At 41.6% G+C, this 18,831-nt stretch overlaps 2 protein-coding genes across 2 annotated transcripts in view; one reads left to right on the plus strand and one right to left on the minus strand.

Moving 5' to 3' along the window:
- Window positions 1–805: 805 nt before the first annotated feature.
- On the minus strand, window positions 806–3,338 carry adma (adrenomedullin a). Its single transcript, XM_041869546.2, has 4 exons — window positions 3,230–3,338; window positions 2,545–2,660; window positions 2,284–2,409; window positions 806–2,059 (listed from the first exon to the last, which is right to left on the minus strand). The coding sequence occupies exons 2-4, from the start codon at window positions 2,646–2,648 to the stop codon at window positions 1,756–1,758; spliced, it is 534 nt and encodes a 177-aa protein (XP_041725480.2). The 5' UTR covers window positions 2,649–2,660; window positions 3,230–3,338; the 3' UTR covers window positions 806–1,755.
- A 3,501-nt stretch (window positions 3,339–6,839) lies between these two features.
- sbf2 (SET binding factor 2) overlaps window positions 6,840–18,831 on the plus strand; it is a 139,775-nt gene continuing 127,783 nt past the window's right edge. The window contains 1 exon segment of the mRNA XM_045210021.1: window positions 6,840–6,992. Within this exon segment, the coding sequence (XP_045065956.1) occupies window positions 6,938–6,992 (55 nt within the window). The 5' untranslated portion in view covers window positions 6,840–6,937.

The raw sequence follows: 18,831 nt of genomic DNA on the forward strand, positions 1-18,831 counted from the left end.
TGAATACCAGATGCAGGCAGAGGGACCTGGAGCCTAGGTTAAATAATCAAACCCTTAGCTTTATGTTCCCAATCTATTGATCATAATAGACTGTGAACCAAGTGGCTTGGATTGGTTGTAGCCTTGGCTACTCCATGCAAACAACTCATGACAATGAACATGACAATACATCAATCTCTTGGAATAATTGTACCTTTGGTAGGGATGTTGGTATCTTGTATGAATGAATAGCACTGTGGAATTTCCAGTTTCTGAGAAGTAAATGTACAACAATTAGATACTCTGAGGTTCACATTCCCTGAGGATGGAGGGAGAGGTCAGCAACCTCTCTGTCCTGTCCAGTCGGATGTGGTATCTCTGTCTGTCTGTCTGTCTGTCTGTGTGCACAGCTCATGAACGCGCTTCACGAGGGCTGTTTTTACGATGCTCTCTGCGTGCCTCTCAGGAATGTTACACAGACCCCCCTCCATCCCCCTCATAGCGCTGCATCCTGATGTCCTGACCATCTACCATTGTGTGCAGATGGAGCTGGGTCTCTCAGTCTCCTGTACTGGCTCAAGGGCCACGCTGCGGTGTGGAGCGAGCCAGCAAATATGCACTGTACTATGCAGGAATGCGCCTGGCACTCCGTCTACCCTCTAGGGGGGTCACAGGGAGAGTGGAAGGGGGGTTGATTTAATGAGACCCTGAAATCACTTAACCCAGACCAGGTGCTGTGTGTCTCACTGGAGCTGGGCAGACGATAGAATGCCACTTTCAATTTACAACAGTAATTTCCTGTGGAAAAGAGAAAGTCTGGACAGAGTCAAGTTTTATATGCAAAATGTTTATTGTATGACAATGTTAATTGCTTCAACACAAATAAAATAGACCACATTTACAAATATATTATACCATAGCTATAAAACCATTTATCCTATTACCACAGTTTGAAACATATAACATCCATGATGCAAACAATAGTGGAACAACAAATAGCTACAATGCCCTTATATTTTCTTCCTGTACGAAAATAGGTAGTCTCCATAAGTAGTTGAATCTAACCTATATAATATTTAAATAATGATATCTGAAATATCTTATATACAAACTGGCAAATAAAAATATACATACATAGATTGCACATGTGTTTATACAAAACATATTCAAGTATAGTTCAATCCATTGTGGACTGGCACAGATATTTCATACAATCTCTAAGGTATTTCCCTCATACAGTGTCCAAAAACTTCAGCTTCATAGCTCCTTATTATAAGTCCATCTCCATATGTCTTATCTCCCTGTATGGCATGGACCAGATGTCTTTAGATGTCTTTTAGGTCCACATGGATGTCTGACTGAGAAGGCTGGGACTGAAAAGTGCAGATGAGTATAGTGGGTTTGGTGAAATTGGCTCCTGTAATCCACAGAGTAAAACTCAAAGTCCAGGATTTGCAGAAGAGGTGTATAAGTCCCAGTATTTACGCAGTGGCCTCTTTTCTGAGTCTGTACCGATGTATTAACCTTGTTCCTCTCCCTCAGCTGTGCAGAGATGGCACCATCCTCAGCATCTCTCCCTCTCTCTCTTCACGGTGCTATCCAGTGCCTGTAGACCAGCTGTTGTTTTGGCGCTCTGCATCGCCGATGCCTCTGCTGAGTCCAGCTTCCAGAGGCACTGCAGCTATCGCTCAGTACTTGCGCCTTTTAGAACAGGGCAGAGACACTAAGCCTCGGCTGCTGCTCTCCTCCCCTGTTCCTCCCCCGTACAAGTCCAGCTCATGTCCGTCTGAGCAGCTCCTCCAGCTTGTGAACATGTGAGTCTGCGTTGCCCCACACTGGCCTCAGCCTGCCCCCTTCCAGCCTCAGTGTGGTCCTGCGCTCAGGGAGGGAACGACGCCTCCGGCCGTAGCCCTGTGGGCTGATCTTGTCGATGGGTGCACTACCAATCTTTAGCTTGTTGTTGAGCTGGTGGATACGGTGGGCCAGGTCGTGCACCGTGCAGGTGCCCAGAGAGCAGCCCGGTCTCCAGGCCTGGTTCACTGAATTTTTTGATCTCTTGGTTCGGACGCTGATGTCAGTGCTGGAAGAGAGAGGATGGAGAGGACCATTAATTAATGCGCTGCATTCCTGAGCGGACACAACTTGGCTCAGAGATCCCATGCGCAGTGTGCATACTTTAATGAGCCTTGTTTGACAAGGGTGATTCATCTCTTAATTCCATTTGAAATCTTGATTTCACAAGGATAACGAAATAGCACCATGCACATTGAGTTATGTAAAGGTATGTATGGTATGGGCTTTTACCTGGAATGAGGAATCAGGGTGTCCCTGACGTCTTCTGGTCTGACAAACTGTACAGACTCTGATATCCTCTCTGCAGAAAAACTTTTTAGATCTCGTCTCGATCTGCTCTGCATCCATATGCTCAACCTGAGAAAAAATAAATTAAACTCATTAAAAACTGTTCAAAGAAGTCCACAAAGTACACAACAGTATGTGCTTATATCATGGTCACTATGCATTGTAACAAACTAATCTTGACAAATAGCTCATCAATTAGCTTACCTCTTTTTGAGCTCTGGGCTCATTTCAAGTTTGAATCCAGCCACGCTCTGTGCAATGGTGGCCAGCAGACAGCCGTAGAGGAAAGACTGCAGGATCAGTTTCATTTTGACTGGCACCTGTGGGGAAAGTGGAGAAAAAAAAAGTTTGTTATTTACTTATTAATGATTACTTACTTAGTTACCTCCTATCATACCACGAGAGCCCCACACAAGAGTCCAAAAGGCAAGTTATTTGCACTTATCATTCATTTATTTAAAATGTCACACTAAGGTCACATTATGTTCTGTTAAGTAAACTTCCAACCAAGTTGCAGGCCCTGGCCAGTGAAAAGCAAGACACAGTCTATAGAACACTGAGTTTCCTCAACTAGAGTCAGCTTTAAGCTCCCCTGAGCAAAGTCAATCCCATTCAGTCAATTAAATCCATAGCGCAAAAATAACCAATAAACTTAAGGTTGGATAGAGAGAGATAAGCCTAATCTGTTATTTTTGCCTGATGTCTTTCACACACAAGGGCCACCACCCCCCACAGTCATGCACAATAAGACTGCAACTCCTTATTTAATAAGACTGATAACCTGTCCTTGTCAAACGCACTTGAGCTCCTGACCTCAAAAAAGCAAGGATAAAGCCATCTGTAGTAAGCAGAGCAACAGTCAATATCTGCTTCAATTGAAAGTACATACCTGAAATCCTTCAATAATTCACTTGGGTGATAAAGTAGTTATAGTAGAGTCAATGTGGAGAGAGTATTCCACAGGCTTCTTGAAGTTGCTGTTGGTGCTGAAAGGCAGCTGTGACACTGTGCTAATAGTCTCTACACACCAGACGTTGAGCCTTTATAGTGGAGGTGGGAGGGGCTCACTGACTGACACACACAGACTCTCATCCCAGTCCCCCGCTCCACCCCACACAGCCCAGCACTGGTGGAAGCCTGCTTTATCAGTGGGATAATGCAACAACATAGCAAACCCAGGAGAATAATAAAGTTTAAATAAACCAGAAGTAAGTCAATAAATATTTGGGTCATATGAGAGTGATTTACTTTAATACTTGTTAAGGAATGTTGTTGTTGTTACCTCTGTTTTTCAATGACAGAATCTTTATTTGTGATTTGAAATTCACATTTTTACAACCTTAAAGATTACATATATATATTTTATGTCTTCACAAACACATGAAGAGTAATTCTGACAGACTAATGAGTTTCTAAATTAAGAAAATTAAGAAATAATGATTCACACTCCCAACAGAGACAATGATGAGTGCTCATAACTTTGGTATTTGGGGAGGAGGCAGAGAACATTCTAAACCAAATTATTATTTCCACTGACATAATTAAACATTTTGGACATAACTGAACTTTGAGGTCAAGGGAATATTAACTTTTGCCCACCTGCATTCCGGCACATTTTTGTCATATATAATTTCATCAATGTTGAGAAGGCAATGTCTGATTACAAGTTTAGTCAGCTTGAGGAAAAGTTGGTTAGTGGGTTTGACATGAGATAACACAAGAACACTCAGTAGTTATTCATTAATAGTAAGTGTGTCAAATTATAACAACAACATTCTCCATGTCTGCATTTGTTTAAACATTAAACAATTTGACTGCAAAATTGATTATTTATTTTCATATTTTCTGGACAAATGTTTAGAGGAATTTAGCAATTATCTAAAATAAATATTTTTCCTAAGATTATATCTGTTGGCTTTACATAATCTGCAACTAACATAGTATTTGAAAAAAAATTAGGATGTCTTCTTCATGCTCAACACATCACAACTGAGATCCAGAAATTAAGGGGATAATAGGTTCAGTCACAAGAGCCAGCAAGTCTGTCTGCCTCCGTGACTCAGATCCATGTGTTACTGATATCTGCTCCTCACGATCACCGATTATATGACTTCATCTCAAACCAAAGTACAAGGAGTGCACTGAACCCCTTTAGCTCTTTGACCACGATAAGAGCACATTTACTTTCCATTTGTGCTTAGCCAAATTAAACCATTCCAGAATTAATAGTGAGACTTATTTCAACGTATGGGCAGTGAAATAAAGTGAAATATGCAGGGGGGTCAAAACAATGTCAGCGAGGGTCATAAGGCAGATGCTGATTACAGGTCCCCTGGGGATAGATATCTGCACAAGATGCCATCAGGATTAGCACAGGGGGTAACAATTTTAGTTTTTTATTCCAATCGACCACACAGCTGACCCAAAAGCTGGTGTCTGTTGAGGGTATGTCTGGGGCTGGGAACAGTGTGTTGAAATTTGATTGTGTAGTCCACAAGACTTGGTTTAAAATCTCAACAACACACTGAGAAACATGTAAGCCTTGATGTGGTCAGATAATCACGATTTGTGGCTTTCAATGTGTAATGTCTTTAATAGCAAATACGTAAGTATTTTGGGAACAACATGTGAAATGCTTTCTCAGTGCTCAGAATGTATCTCAAACAACTGATAAAGAACCTTGTACGTGCTGAATAGAACATATCTGTGTGTATCTTTCGAATTTGACTATATCACGTGCAGTAATTCAGAAAGAAAGTCACCTAAATCTCCCTTCAGCCTTGAATAGAAATCCTCTTACGCAGCATTCTTTTCATAATTCTTATGGCTTCCTTGCTTACCAAGTGTCACTTGTGTTACTGTAAATACATAAATGTGAAACACGTGTTGTAAACCAGCAAACATTTTGTAACCATTTTGTAATGATAATTCCCACCACTAGACAAGTAATCCCGAAGCACTCAAGTAATTTAATCTCCTAATATGGAGAGAAGAAGATTGCGCAACCATGACAGCATCATTACTCAGTGGCTCCTTACATGGAGCAATCATTTGTTAGCTTCTTGTAGGACAGGTGTCAGGAACATTACTGATATTTCTTCAGTCACAGCTGTGGTATGCTAATGTACACAGGTAAGGTGGGAAGGATGGTAAGTTAGGAAGCTATGTCTTGGAAGGTTTATAGAGGAATAGATGAACACATACCTAGATATTGATATGTTATGGAAATGTTCCTCAACGTTGTCATGGTGATTTGATAGACCTGGAAGCTTTGTGGGGTTTGCACCTGTATAGTCATTCATTCTCAGATTTATGTTTCATTCTGCTCCCTTCAACCCCATTGATCTGGAACAATTTCAAACGTTTTTGATTCAACAACTCAAATACCAAAGTCTGTAGAGGAGATGACAAAAGTCATTATTTATTATTTCATCTGCAGATGGAGTGGCAGACATGTTGGATTATTATAAAATACTTTCTATTTAAAAATATTATGCTATTGTGCAAAATACAACTAGGCTACATGTCTGGTGTTGGAGTGAAGACCCTGTCATGACAGATATGATAACACCTTATGGGAGAGAAGCAGCTGATAGCATAAGCAGAATGGTTGGAGGAGCGGCATCATCAAAATGAACTTAACAATAGGCTACTTGTTAATGAAGAGATTCTCTCTCAAATTGCCCTAGTACGCTAGGTACAATGACGTTGTGGAATATGTTCAGTCCAAGTTGTTGAGATGTTGGCAAAAACAGCACAAGAGGAGAATTCCCGCGCACCGGTGTTTTCCACCCCGGAGCGTCTCCCTCCCCTATTTATTGGCAGGAAAGGTCACTCACTGTCCACAGCATTCCAGAACTGAGTGGAGTTCTGCGCTCTTTTTTCACCTTGGACCAAGTCGTGTGTGTGAGTGATCCTAATGCCCCCCGGTGTGTGTGTGTGTGTGTGTGTTTGTGTGTGTTTGCGCCATAGACATTAAAAGGTGTGCGCTTGTGTGTCTGAGAGAGAGAGAGAGAGAGAGAGAGAGAGAGAGAGAGAGAGAGAGAGAGAGAGAGAGAGAGAGAGAGAGGATGTTTAAGTTTGAAGGAGCATTGTGATTATGGAAAATAGGAATCATGCTATTGACACTGATTTTTCCACCAGCACCCCTCTGCTTAGTGCTTCTAGCATACTAAATATCCTACACAATTAATTCAATACATTTGTAAGAAATACTGGATGCCACAATCTGCAATACTTTTAATTTATCTTAACCCACATTCTTGCAAAGAAAATTAGCCTAGTTACTCCTCTATTTTGTCTCATCGACTCTCAAATGGGCTTTAAAATATTTAGGTAACTTTTTTTTGTGAATATTCTAAAGCGATTCTAGTGGTCATCAGATGGTTTTCCGTGGGGGTCAACAAGCGGTGTGGCAGGGTGTGACCAGCCCGTTTGCAGCCACACAGTTTCTATTTGTAAACCAAGCGCCCACGCCCATGGATGTCGCTACTTCTGCACGCAGGCGCAATATCACTCCTTCTGTCAAACATGGCTGTGGTTTTGAAGAAAGAAAAATGCTGATTTGTGTTGGTAGATTTCGGAAAAAGCAGCAAACATGGCGAGATTGGCTGATTATTTGATTGTCGTGGGATTAGATCAGGACAAAACTGGTGAGTTTTTTTAACGTAACGCTTGGAACACGAATGCCAAATTGAGCTTCAAATGCTTGGGTTTATCCAGGCCGTCAGTGTTGATAATGCTAGCTGGTTAGCATAAGCTAGCTAGGTAGCTAGCTAGCAATTGATATCTGAGATTTGAAGCAGTCTGCAGCGTTTTATTGTTGAACTATCCGTAGATTTTGAATGCGTGATGCGCGTACGACGGTTTGTAAACATATGCAACAGTTGCATACTGTAATGTCTTGGGGGCGTGTGACTGTGTGTTGTAGATATTTAAACCACAAATTGGAGTTTCAATGAGTCGAACTGTCACATCCTGTCGAGTTGATGTGACAAATCCAGCCTTTGGAATTGTAGTTAGTGACCTGCGTGGCTTGCACGGGGAGCAGTTTAAGGAGCATGATTTTGGAGAATGCATACTGCTGTAAGGTTTGCATTAGTTGTGAGCTGCTGTAATTGATGTATTCTCATATAATTTGCAACCTGTATGATATCCCCTTTTGTTTGACACTGGCAGAGTGCGAATAGAAGTAATAACTTCCTGTCTTATCCCGACATTGTTTTTATCCACCGTTCCTACAAGATGGGCTGGGCATAGGGGAGGTCAATGACTTGGTATTTCTGCATTGTTTTGTTTTTTTGTGTCTCAAAAGTGGGGCCCAGAACTGATGTTCCCAAACCAGACCCAGGCTGTGGCCTGCTATAATTCCAACCCAAGAGGTTATGTAGTTCTCTTATATGGCCTAGTTTTAAAATATTAAATTCACTATTACACAGCTATAACCATTTTTATACTGTACTTTTTTTAAATAAAGTTACTTGGCCTACAGTTGTAACATTCATTTTGAATGGGCTTGGTTGAAAGAGAGGAACCTGGTTGAAAGCAAGGAACCTACTGAAGAAGAGCAAACAAGAAAGGTGATGTTTATATTGATCCCAAAAAATGGCCTGCAGTCGAAGAATGATGAAGGAACGTAGACTACCCGTAAGGGAGTAAAGACACATCCTAAGTGCAGTGGCATCTTTCCAGGCCCATGTGTGAGAGGGGGACAACCAACTCGTCCAGCTGAATCCACTCACTTACTAGAGGCAGCCACATGAATAGGTAAATAGTGGCCCCAATTTCACTCAACTGACAAACAACTTTTGTGCCGTAGGAACAAAATGTTCCTGGCATCGCCGGAGCCTAGATGGATTCAGACCGCCATCCTCACAAAACTCCCTGTTCTGACTCTGAGATGGATAATGATGAATGGACTGAGAGAATGGTGGATCTCCCTGATAAGAGGATGTTTCTGTTACAGCCAGGGGTGATTGAATACGCCTCTAGCAGGGACGGGAATCCCTAGAGAAAAAAAGTCTCTCTGTCCTCCATCCATAGTGAGGTTAATTTTCGTCTTCTCGTGTTACTGAGGTGTGGGATTATGTACATCCAGGGCTGTCTGGACCTGGGGGGGATCAGCAGTTGTACTGCATAGATGTCCCTCTGTGGGAACTGGAGTGGCATTCTCTACTCCACTAGAAAACCGGAAATGCTTTTTAGAGTTGATACACACTCTCGCAAAAAGAAAACAAACAACAAGGACATTTCTCCCTGAGAATGCATTTCACTTAATTGCTTTGCCCTTCTTTTGTAAAGATTTTTATTCGTTTTCTAAATACGCATAGACTTACTTGGTCATTACGTTGGACAAAACAGGACCGTAGACAGTGGGCTGAGGAGTAGACAGACAGCAACTGCTTTTTCTCCACCTTGCTCGTTAAGTCCAGCCAGGGATCCACACAGAAGTCATGATCACTTCCCTGCTTCATTGTGGCTCCTGCTCCACACTTGACACAATTCTGTTCCAAATCAGTGACTCCTAAAAAAATAATGTAGATGCTAGTTGTCATCTGTTGAAGAATAGGTCTGCTGTCAAGAGAGCGGCCCAGCCAGTCCATGGCATAAGCATCAGGCTATTTCTACTCCAGTGATATTTTACTAATGGGAGCCTCCCTCTGTGTAGCACGATTGGGAAAAGACTCACTGTTCAGACTCACTGGTCAGAAAAGTCATCAAACCAACAGGACAAGCCACATATTGTCCAGGCATCATTTCCTGGATTTTCAGCCTAGTAAAGCACACAAACTCTTCAGATCCGTAGCCTACATTCCTTGGAGACGTTAATAAAGGCACTTACCTAGCCAACATAATCCCACTACATTCAGCTTGTCATACCACTAAGATTGACTTCAGCATGGGTGAGAGGTAGGCCCTACTTGGAAAGGAACCTTTTATGATGATGATGATGATGAAGGGAGCATTTGGTGAAAGTGATTTTTTGTGTTCTGCATCACTGTGGTCACTTAGATAACAATGCATAGAAGTAGGCTGTGATATTTCATGAAAGAACTCCACTAGGGTTGGGCGATATTATGATAGCATCGTTGATGGTGATGACATCGTGATGTGACATTTGACTGGCGCCCCACAGTATAGAACAGAGTCTGGTAGAGCACAGCAGGGCAGCACACAAGTAACATTCCAAGTAATTTGCCTATTACAATTTGCTATAGCCTATTTCAATAAATATGTTATGCATAACGCAAGAGAGGGATGTAGGCCAGACAGAGCGGAAGAATTCCACCAAAGCAGCGCAAAATGTCCAGTCAGAAAATAATGTTTCTCTCCACCACCCCACCCCCCGGTAGCCTAAACCTATTATTATATATTTATTTTTGTAACGGACACTCTTTAACTATCTTGCGTTTTATCGGTTTTAAAGAAACGTAGCCTATATTCCCTTCTCTTTCCTTCGATTGGCTATATGACCAAATGCTACGCTTCATCATTTTATGCATGGCTTTCTCACCTTCAGCATTCAAATGTTTGTAAATGGCTTGCGCAATATTAGGCTTTACTAGTTGAGTGACAACCAATGTAATTTGCTAGGTTATTTTCATCAAATGCGCTGTTGAAATGGTGTTTTACCAGAATAAAAGTAGGCTAAGCTACCCACGGAGACACAACTCTCACCTGGCTATAGGTAGGCTAGGTGCTGATCGTAGCTTACATTAGATTTTATTTGGATTGTTCAGGTTCACCATCAGCAATAGTTTTGGTAGTTTTGCTTGAAACAATCAGTATATATGGCCATTTAAAAAATGCAGGGTAAAGTTGATAATTTCATAATGAGGACAGCAATCACTTTTGCTACCTGCACTGCATGGTCGAAGTGGGAGAAGAAGAGAAGCTCACTCCGAGTCTGTCAACTTCCAAACGGTCTCTAACATTCGATTATAAGACAGGGCTGAGGTGAAATCCAAAGTTGTGCTATATATTCATTGGTTATGACCAATGTTCCCTCTAAACTACGCACGTAGCTCCCTGGGACTGCCAGCGCAGAGTGCAGAAGAAATATCAGCCTAAGGAGAGAAGCACGAGATTGAACTTCACTCAACTTTCTAGAGTTTTCCCTGTTAGTTAACACTATCAACGTTTCCCTTTACTGTGGCAATTGTGATCGAATCAATGCAATATTAGCCACTTTCAATGCAACATAACATAACAAAACAAACTATGCAAGAGATTTTGTTGTAGGCAGAAGGCATCGGAGTAGATTCTGTTGTGCACGACTCAGCCCCTACTCTACACAGACCAGTGCGGCATAACCAATCAGAGCTGCAGTAGGCCTATATGCAAATAGACCATTGCCATATATCTGTGCCATTTACTTTGAACTGGACTGTGTTTACAGCTGTGGTCGTGAGTAGTTGAGCTTGTTTAGAGATCAAAGCAAGAGCACATTTTGTTCATATCCTTTGCTAGTTAGTGAGTTATTAGCCCAGTTATAGATAATTTGTAGTCAACAATAGGTGAGTGAATCATGAAAATGATCGGAGAGGTTGAGGGTAGAGGAAGTTCATGAGTAAAAACAAACAAAATAGAATTATTGTAAAATTGACTGTGTCCATAAAATGTATAGTATGTACAGTATCTCACAAGTGAGTACACTCCTCACATTTTTGTAAATATTTGAGTATATCTTTTCATGTGACAACACTGAAGAAATGACACTTTGCTACAATGTAAAGTAGTGAGTGTACAGCTCTATAACAGTGTACATTTGCTGTCCCCTCAAAATAACACAACACACAGCCATTAATGTCTAAACCGCTGGCAACAAAAGTGAGTACACCCCTAAGTGAAAATGTCCAAATTGGGGCCAAAGTGTCAATATTTTGTGTGCCCACCATCATTTTCCAGCACTGCCTTAACCCTCTTGGGCATGGAGTTCACCAGAGCTTCACAGGTTGCCGACATCATGGAGCTGGTGGATGTTAGAGACCTTGCACTCCTCCACTTCCCGTTTGAGGATGCCCCACAGATGCTCAATAGGGTTTTGGTCTGGAGACATGCTTGGCCAGTCCATCACCTTTACCCTCAGCTTCTTTAGCAAGGCAGTTGTCGTCTTGGAGGTGTGTTTGGGGTCGTTATCATGTTGTAATACTGCCCTGCGGCCCAGTCTCCGAAGGGAGGGGATCATGCTCTGCTTCAGTATGTCACAGTACATGTTGGCATTCATGGTTCCCTCAATGAACTGTAGCTCCCCAGTGCCAGCAGCACTCATGCAGCTCCAGACCATGACACTCCCACCACCATGCTTGACTGTAGGCAAGACACACTTGTCTTTGTACTCCTCACCTGGTTACCGCCACACGCTTGACACCATCTGAACCAAATAAGTTTATCTTGGTCTCATCAGACCACAGGACATGGTTCCAGTAATCCTTGTCCTTAGTCTGCTTGTCTTCAGCAAACTGTTTGCAGGCTTTCTTGTGCATCAGAAGAAGCTTCCTTCTGGGACGACAGCCATGCAGACCAATTTGATGCAGTGTACAGTGTATGGTCTGAGCACTGACAGGCTGACCCCCCACCCCTTCAACCTCTGCAGCAATGCTGGCAGCACTCATACGTCTATTTCCCAAAGACAACCTCTGGATATGACGCGGAGCACGTGCACTCAACTTCTTTGGTCGACCATGGCGAGGCCTGTTCTGAGTGGAACATGTCCTGTTAAACCGCTGTATGGTCTTGGCCACCGTGCTGCAGCTCAGTTTCAGGGTCTTGGCAATCTTCTTATAGCCCAGGCCATCTTTATGTAGAGCAACAATAATTTTTTTCAGATCCTCAGAGTTAATAATATAATAATATGCCATTTAGCAGACGCTTTTATCCAAAGCGACTTACAGTCATGTGTGCATACATGTTTGTGTATGGGTGGTCCCGGTGATCGAACCCACTACCTTGGCGTTACAAGCGCCGTGCTCTACCAGCTGAGCTACAGCTGAGCCATGAGGTGCCATGTTGAACTTCCAGTGACCAGTATGAGAGAGTGTGAGAGCGATGACACCAAATTTAACACACCTGCTCCCCATTCACACCTGAGACCTTGTAACACTAACGAGTCACATGACACCGGGGAGGGAAAATGGCTAATTGGGCCCAATTTGGACATTTTCACTTAGGGGTGTACTCACTTTTGTTGCCAGTGGTTTAGACATTAATGGCTGTGGGTTGAGTTATTTTGAGGGGACAGCAAATTTACACTGTTAAACAAGCTGTACACTCACTACTTTACATTGTAGCAAAGTGTCATTTCTTCTGTGTTGTCACATGAAAAGATATACTCAAATATTTACAAAAATGTGAGGGGTGAACTCACTTTTGTGAGATACTGTATAAGCTGGAAGTAGAGGCCTAAGCATTGTTGTTCACTAGTTTACTCCAATTAGGGAAGGGGTGGTGGGGTTGGAAAGTAATAAAGGGAAATATATTTAAAAATATATATATTTGTATGTATTTGTGTGTGTGTGTGTGTATATATATGCGAGAGAAAAAACATATGGGGGATTGGAAGTGATACAGGCAATTACATTGATGGAAGTTACAATCCATCTGCAATATTAAAGCTGATCTACTGCCCCCCAAAAAAAATGGGTGAGTGATTGCTTCCTACAAGAGCACAAATGTGTACATTTCTAGACACATTTTTGATGGTAGGCCACTCTTTACATTATGATCAAATAGCCACAGTAGCCTACTTGGCCACTGTTAAAACTGTAACTTAAAGCGGGTACAGCCTCAGTGTTCACAGTAAACGCGCACTGGAAGTTGCACAGACTTTTCACAACGTTCAAGTTTGCGCTCAGCACACCTGAAATTTGCTCAGTGCCTACATTTCTTTGATGGAACATTGGCTATGACATAGCAATTTTTTCAAGATAAAGATTGATACATTGCTAGCTCTAATACTTTGAATCTGAAAAAATAACAAATTAATTAGTGGGTGACGGTGATTTCAGATCAAAAAGCAAACGTTTCTCCCCCCTAACTGATAGTGTGGTGGTAGATGCCCTTATGGCTCAGCTCAGGTGCCTACAGACACCATAGACATATACAGTGCATTCGGAAATCATTCAGACCCCTTGACTTTTTCCATATTTTGTTACGTTACAGCGTTATTCTAAAATGGATTATAGTTTTTTTTCCCTCATCAATCTACACACAATACCCAATAATGACAAAGCAAAAAAAGGTTTTTAGAAATGTTTGCATATATATAAAAAACACAAAGAAAAACTGGAAATATCACATTTACATAAGTATTCAGACCCTTTACTCAGTACTTTGAAGCACCTTTTGACAGCGATTACAGCCTTCTTGGGTGTGACGCTACAAGCTTGGCACACCTGTATTTGGGGAGTTTCTCCCATTCTTCTCTGCAGATCCTCTCAAGCTCTGTCAGGTTGGATGGGGAGCGTCGCTGCACAGCTATTTTCAGGTCTCTCCAGAGATGTTCGATCGGGTTCAAGTCTGGGCTCTAGCTGGGCCACTCAAGGACATTCAGAGACTTGTCCCGAAGCCACTCCTGCGTTGTCTTTGCTGTGTGCTTAGTATTGTTGTTCTGTTGGAAGGTCTGAGGTCCTGAGCGCTCTGGAGCAGGTTTTCATCAAGGATCTCTCTGTACTTTGCTCCGTTCATCTTTCCCTCGATCCTGACTAGTCTCCCAGTCCCTGCCGCTGAAAAAAAACATCCCCACAGCATAATGCTGCCACCACCATGCTTCACCGTAGGGATGGTGCCAGGTTACCTCCAGAAGTGACACTTGGCATTCAGGCCAAAGAGTTCAATCTTGGTTTCATCAGACCAGAGAGTCTTGTTTCTCATGGTCTGATAGTCTTTAGGTGCCTTTTGGCAAACTCCAAGCGGGCTGTCATGTGCCTTTTTCACTGAGGAGTGGCTTCAGTCTGGCCACTCTACCATAAAGGCCTGATTGGTGGAGGGCTGCAGAGATGGTTGTCCTTCTGGAAGGTTCTCCCGACCACAGAGGAACTCTGGAGCTCTGTCAGAGTGACCATCGGGTTCTTGAGCTCAATTTCGAGTCTCATAAAAAAGGCTCTGAATACTTATGTAAATAAGGTATTTCAGTTTTTTATTTTTAATAAATGTGCAAACATTTCTAAACCTGTTTTCACTTCGTTATTATGGGGTATTGTGTGTAGATTGAGGAATTTGTATTTAATATATTTTAGAATAAGGCTGTAATGTAACAAAATATGGAAAAAGTCATGGGGTCTGAATACTTTCCGAATGCACTGTACATACATCCTTTGCACACACACACACACACACACACACACACACACACACACACACACACACACACAGAAGTCAGCTCAGAGAGGCCAGGCTCTTGAGCTCCATCAGCAGCAGATTTTAGTTTACAATGGAAAATGAATGTGTCAAACTGAATAGTAACGACTCGTTTCAAACTATAATCGTTCCTGTATCATATTGGAGCCCATGTATATAGATACGTATCGAATCGTCTTGAAAGGGAAAGATGCACATCCCAAGTACATAAACATGATAGGACAAAGTTTGACATCGCCCAAACCTAAACTGTACCTCCAGAGGTTGTACTAGGGCTTTGTTTCCCTGGGGACTAATGTCTCATTTGATCCATGAACTTTGGATTTATATTGCTGCATTGAGCTGGAATGTAAAAAGAAAGTGTGCTTGGATGCAGACTTGAATAAGCAGTGTGTCTTTCTCCTTACTGAGGGATATTGTTTCTGGTTATTGGCGATGGAGCTGTAGTAAATACTCTCTGGCTTACTGTGCGCCATAAATCGTAATTTGCAAAGTGAAACAGAGGAATTTGCCCTGCTTCCTGCCTCATACTGTCAGTGTATGTGACAGAAATCATCACCTCTCCTATTAGAACTACAGGGATGTGTTTCTGAGGCATTTACTGGCCCATCCTGGCTTTGTCAGACCTTGAACCCTCCTATTAAGGTTGTGGACACAGGAAATGGCTTACGTAATGTGCCTCAAATCTGCAAGAAAAAACACCCTCTCATTCATAGCGAGCGAGAACAAACTGCTTCCATATGCAGATGCCTGATGGTTCTATCATGTTGCTGTGTATCATATTAGCTGTGCACCTTTAGGGATGCAAGCATGCGAGAGGTCGATGTGGGGTAGAAGGTCTTTATCAGCGCATACTGTAGCATGACTCGAATGGTTTCTCCAGACTTGACTTTGGCTGTTGTACTGTAAATATTCCTAGGCCTATGCCTTCAAGTGTTCAGCTTGAGATTGCTGCCACTTGATGAGTAATGTTTTGTTGACTTGTCGCTTAAGTGTAGCTCTGTGAATAATTGCAGATCCAACATTACTTATTAGCAAATTGCAAGGGTTGTGTTTTCAAGAATGTTGGCAGCTTGGTGTAATACAAATATTTATTACAAAGCTGATTGTATTTTCTTGACTGGCCTTTATAATGTGATTTATCTGACATCTCTTGTGCTTGCCTATTTTCAATTTGCACAAACGAAATGCTTTTGCAAACAACCATTTGTCAAAAGACACTACTGCAGCCAGCATTCTTAGTTTTAGTTGACTAAGGTTTTATTGTCAACAGTGCATTTTGTAATGTACTGTACTGTGTGAGTGCTGAATGACATGTCAATAGGTCAGTTAGAAGAGGGGTTATCCATTTCCAGGGCTCCAGACTAACATTTTCTCCGGGAGAAATGTTTTGTAGGGTCACATAGAATAAATTGGAGTCTGCATTAGAAAGCAATTCACTATGATTTATTAAGAAGTGTAATAAACAACTGGGATGGTATTCAGTAAATGCATTGTTAAATATAACATGTCCAAGCATGAATGCATAATTCAAAATCACAATCCAGTGATTGTCATGAATTTTGGATTGACAATTAGGCTATTTTTGTTATATTTTACTATCAAAATCGGGCTCCAGACTTTTCAGATGTTTTTGTTCATGAATTTGCCTTCATCTTTATGTGTACCGGGGCGGCAGGTAGCTTAGTGGTTAAGAGCGTTGTGCCAGTAACCGAAAGGTCGCTGGTTCTAATCCCCGAGCCGACTAGGTGAAAAATGAGCAAGGCACTTAACCCTAATTGCTCCTGTAAGTCGCTCTGGATAAGAGCGTCTGCTAAATGACATAAAATAAATAAAATAAAATAAAAAAATGATATATAGGCCTCATTCAATTGGTGCTAATTCACCACCTGAGGAAGTGGAAACTCAAAACATATTAGCTAGATTGCTAACTCTAAATATAACACGTACTGCTGGTAGCCATGTATTAATCGAACAGTAAATGTAATGTCCTAAAAAAAACTTTGCAATGAGGCCTAGTGCACTTGTGATTGCCGATGCGCAATTTTGTGTGCGCCCTATTTCAAAGCCATATCAGATATATTGAGTGTAAAGCAGTGTGCTTTGATCTCATTATTGAAAAAAAACTCACACAGCCAATTTAAAGGGTCGCAAAATGCGACTAAATGATCTGATTTCCATTTCTCTCATTAGTGTGCTCTGGTAGACCCTCAGAGAAATATGAGGCTGATCCTGCATTTTTCTTTCTTATCGAATTGGATAATTTGATATCACAGATGCCATATACGATACATAGTCAGGATCAGAAACTGTAATACACTTATGGGAAAATCATGAGCTTGGTTAGTGTCACAGACAGGCTGTTGCCTGGACTGTATTGAATGAAACTCAGGACCAGGCTGTATCATGCAAAAAGTCAAGGGAGATTTAATATAGCTTCTTACATGGCTCTCAGGCAGAAAACGACAAACAAATCATGGTAGGGGTGGCAATACAAAAGGGCTCCTCACGGAGACACCCTCTCACATATTCTCCCAGGCCCAGAATCCAGGAGACTCGAAACCCCACCCGTGTGGTCCTCTGTAGCTCAGCTGGTAGAGCACGGCGCTTGTAACGCCAAGGTAGTGGGTTCGATCCCCGGGACCACCCATACACAAAAAAAAAAAAATGTATGCACACATGACTGTAAGTCGCTTTGGATAAAAGCGTCTGCTAAATGGCATATTATTATTATTATTATAGCACCCAAATAAATACACTTCCCCTCTGTCACAGGTGCAGCTCATCACCTGTAATCAGAGATAGAGAGAACAAAATGACATTACATTTACATTTCAGTCATTTAGCAGACGCTCTTATCCAGAGTGACTTACAGTTAGTGAGTGCATACATTTTCATACTAGGAAACAAACCCACAACCCTTGGGTTGCAAACACCATGCTCTACCAACTGAGCTACACGGGACATCACATACTCTCATTCATACAACTACTTAAGAATAACAGATCAGGGTGTAATGATGTATGCGTATTAGGGTTGACCCCAATTAGTCGACTGGTCGATTGTTTGGTCGTTAGGCTGTTGGTCGACCAAGATTGTTTTAGTTGAGCAATAATACATACAGTGAGGGGAAAAAAGTGTTTGATCCCCTGCTGATTTTGTACCTTTGCCCACTGACAAAGAAATGATCAGTCTATAATTTTAATGGTAGGTTTATTTGAACAGTGAGAGACAGAATAACAACAACAAAATCCAGAAAAACATATGTCAAAAATGTTAGAAATTGATTTGCATTTTAATGAGGGAAATAAGTATTTGACCCCCTCTCAATCAGAAAGATTTCTGGCTCCCAGGTGTCTTTTTATACAGGTAACGAGCTGAGATTAGGAGCACACTCTTAAAGGGAGTGCTCCTAATCTCAGTTTGTTACCTGTATAAAAGACACCTGTCCACAGAAGCAATCAATCAATCAGATTCCAAACTCTCCACCATGGCCAAGACCAAAGAGCTCTCCAAGGATGTCAGGGACAAGATTGTAGACCTACACAAGGCTGGAATGGGCTACAAGACCTAAGCTCCTAATCTCAGCTCGTTACCTGTCCGTTACTGGGGGTGTCTTGCTAGTTGCCTATAATTTCCACCTGTTGTCTATTCCATTTGCACAACAGCATGTGAAATGTATTGTCAATCAGTGTTGCTTCCTAAGTGGACAGTTTGATTTCACAGAAGTGTGATTGACTTGGAGTTACATTGTGTTGTTTAAGTGTTCCCTTTATTTTTTTGAGCAGTGTGTGTGTAATATATATATACTGTTGAAGTCGGAAGTTTACATACACTTAGGTTGGGGTCATTAAAACTCGTTTTTCAAACACCACAAATTTCTTGTTAACAAACTATAGTTTTGGCAAGTTGGTTAGGACATCTACATCTACAAGTATTTATTCCAAGAATTGTTTACAGACAGATTATTTCACTTATAATTCACTGTATCACAATTCCAGTGGGTCAGAAGTTTACATACACTAAGTTGACTGTGCCTTTTAAACAGCTTGGAAAATTCCAGAAAAGTATGTCATGGCTTTAGAAGCTTTTGAAAGGCTAATTGACATCATTTGTATTTCAAGGCCTACCTTC

This window comes from Coregonus clupeaformis, chromosome 32 (genome assembly GCF_020615455.1).
Source record: "Coregonus clupeaformis isolate EN_2021a chromosome 32, ASM2061545v1, whole genome shotgun sequence".
Taxonomy (NCBI): Eukaryota; Metazoa; Chordata; class Actinopteri; order Salmoniformes; family Salmonidae; genus Coregonus; species Coregonus clupeaformis.

What these genes read in the sequence shown, in the direction of transcription:
- adma (XM_041869546.2), bottom strand. Translation starts at nt 2,648, where the DNA reads ATGAAACTGATCCTGCAGTCTTTCCTCTACGGCTGTCTGCTGGCCACC. An exon ending in AGCCCAGAGCTCAAAAAGAG is followed by an intron (nt 2,410 to 2,544) that starts GTAAGCTAATTG and finishes ATTTTTTCTCAG; the next exon opens with GTTGAGCATATGGATGCAGA. An exon ending in ACCCTGATTCCTCATTCCAG is followed by an intron (nt 2,060 to 2,283) that starts GTAAAAGCCCAT and finishes TCTCTCTTCCAG; the next exon opens with CACTGACATCAGCGTCCGAA.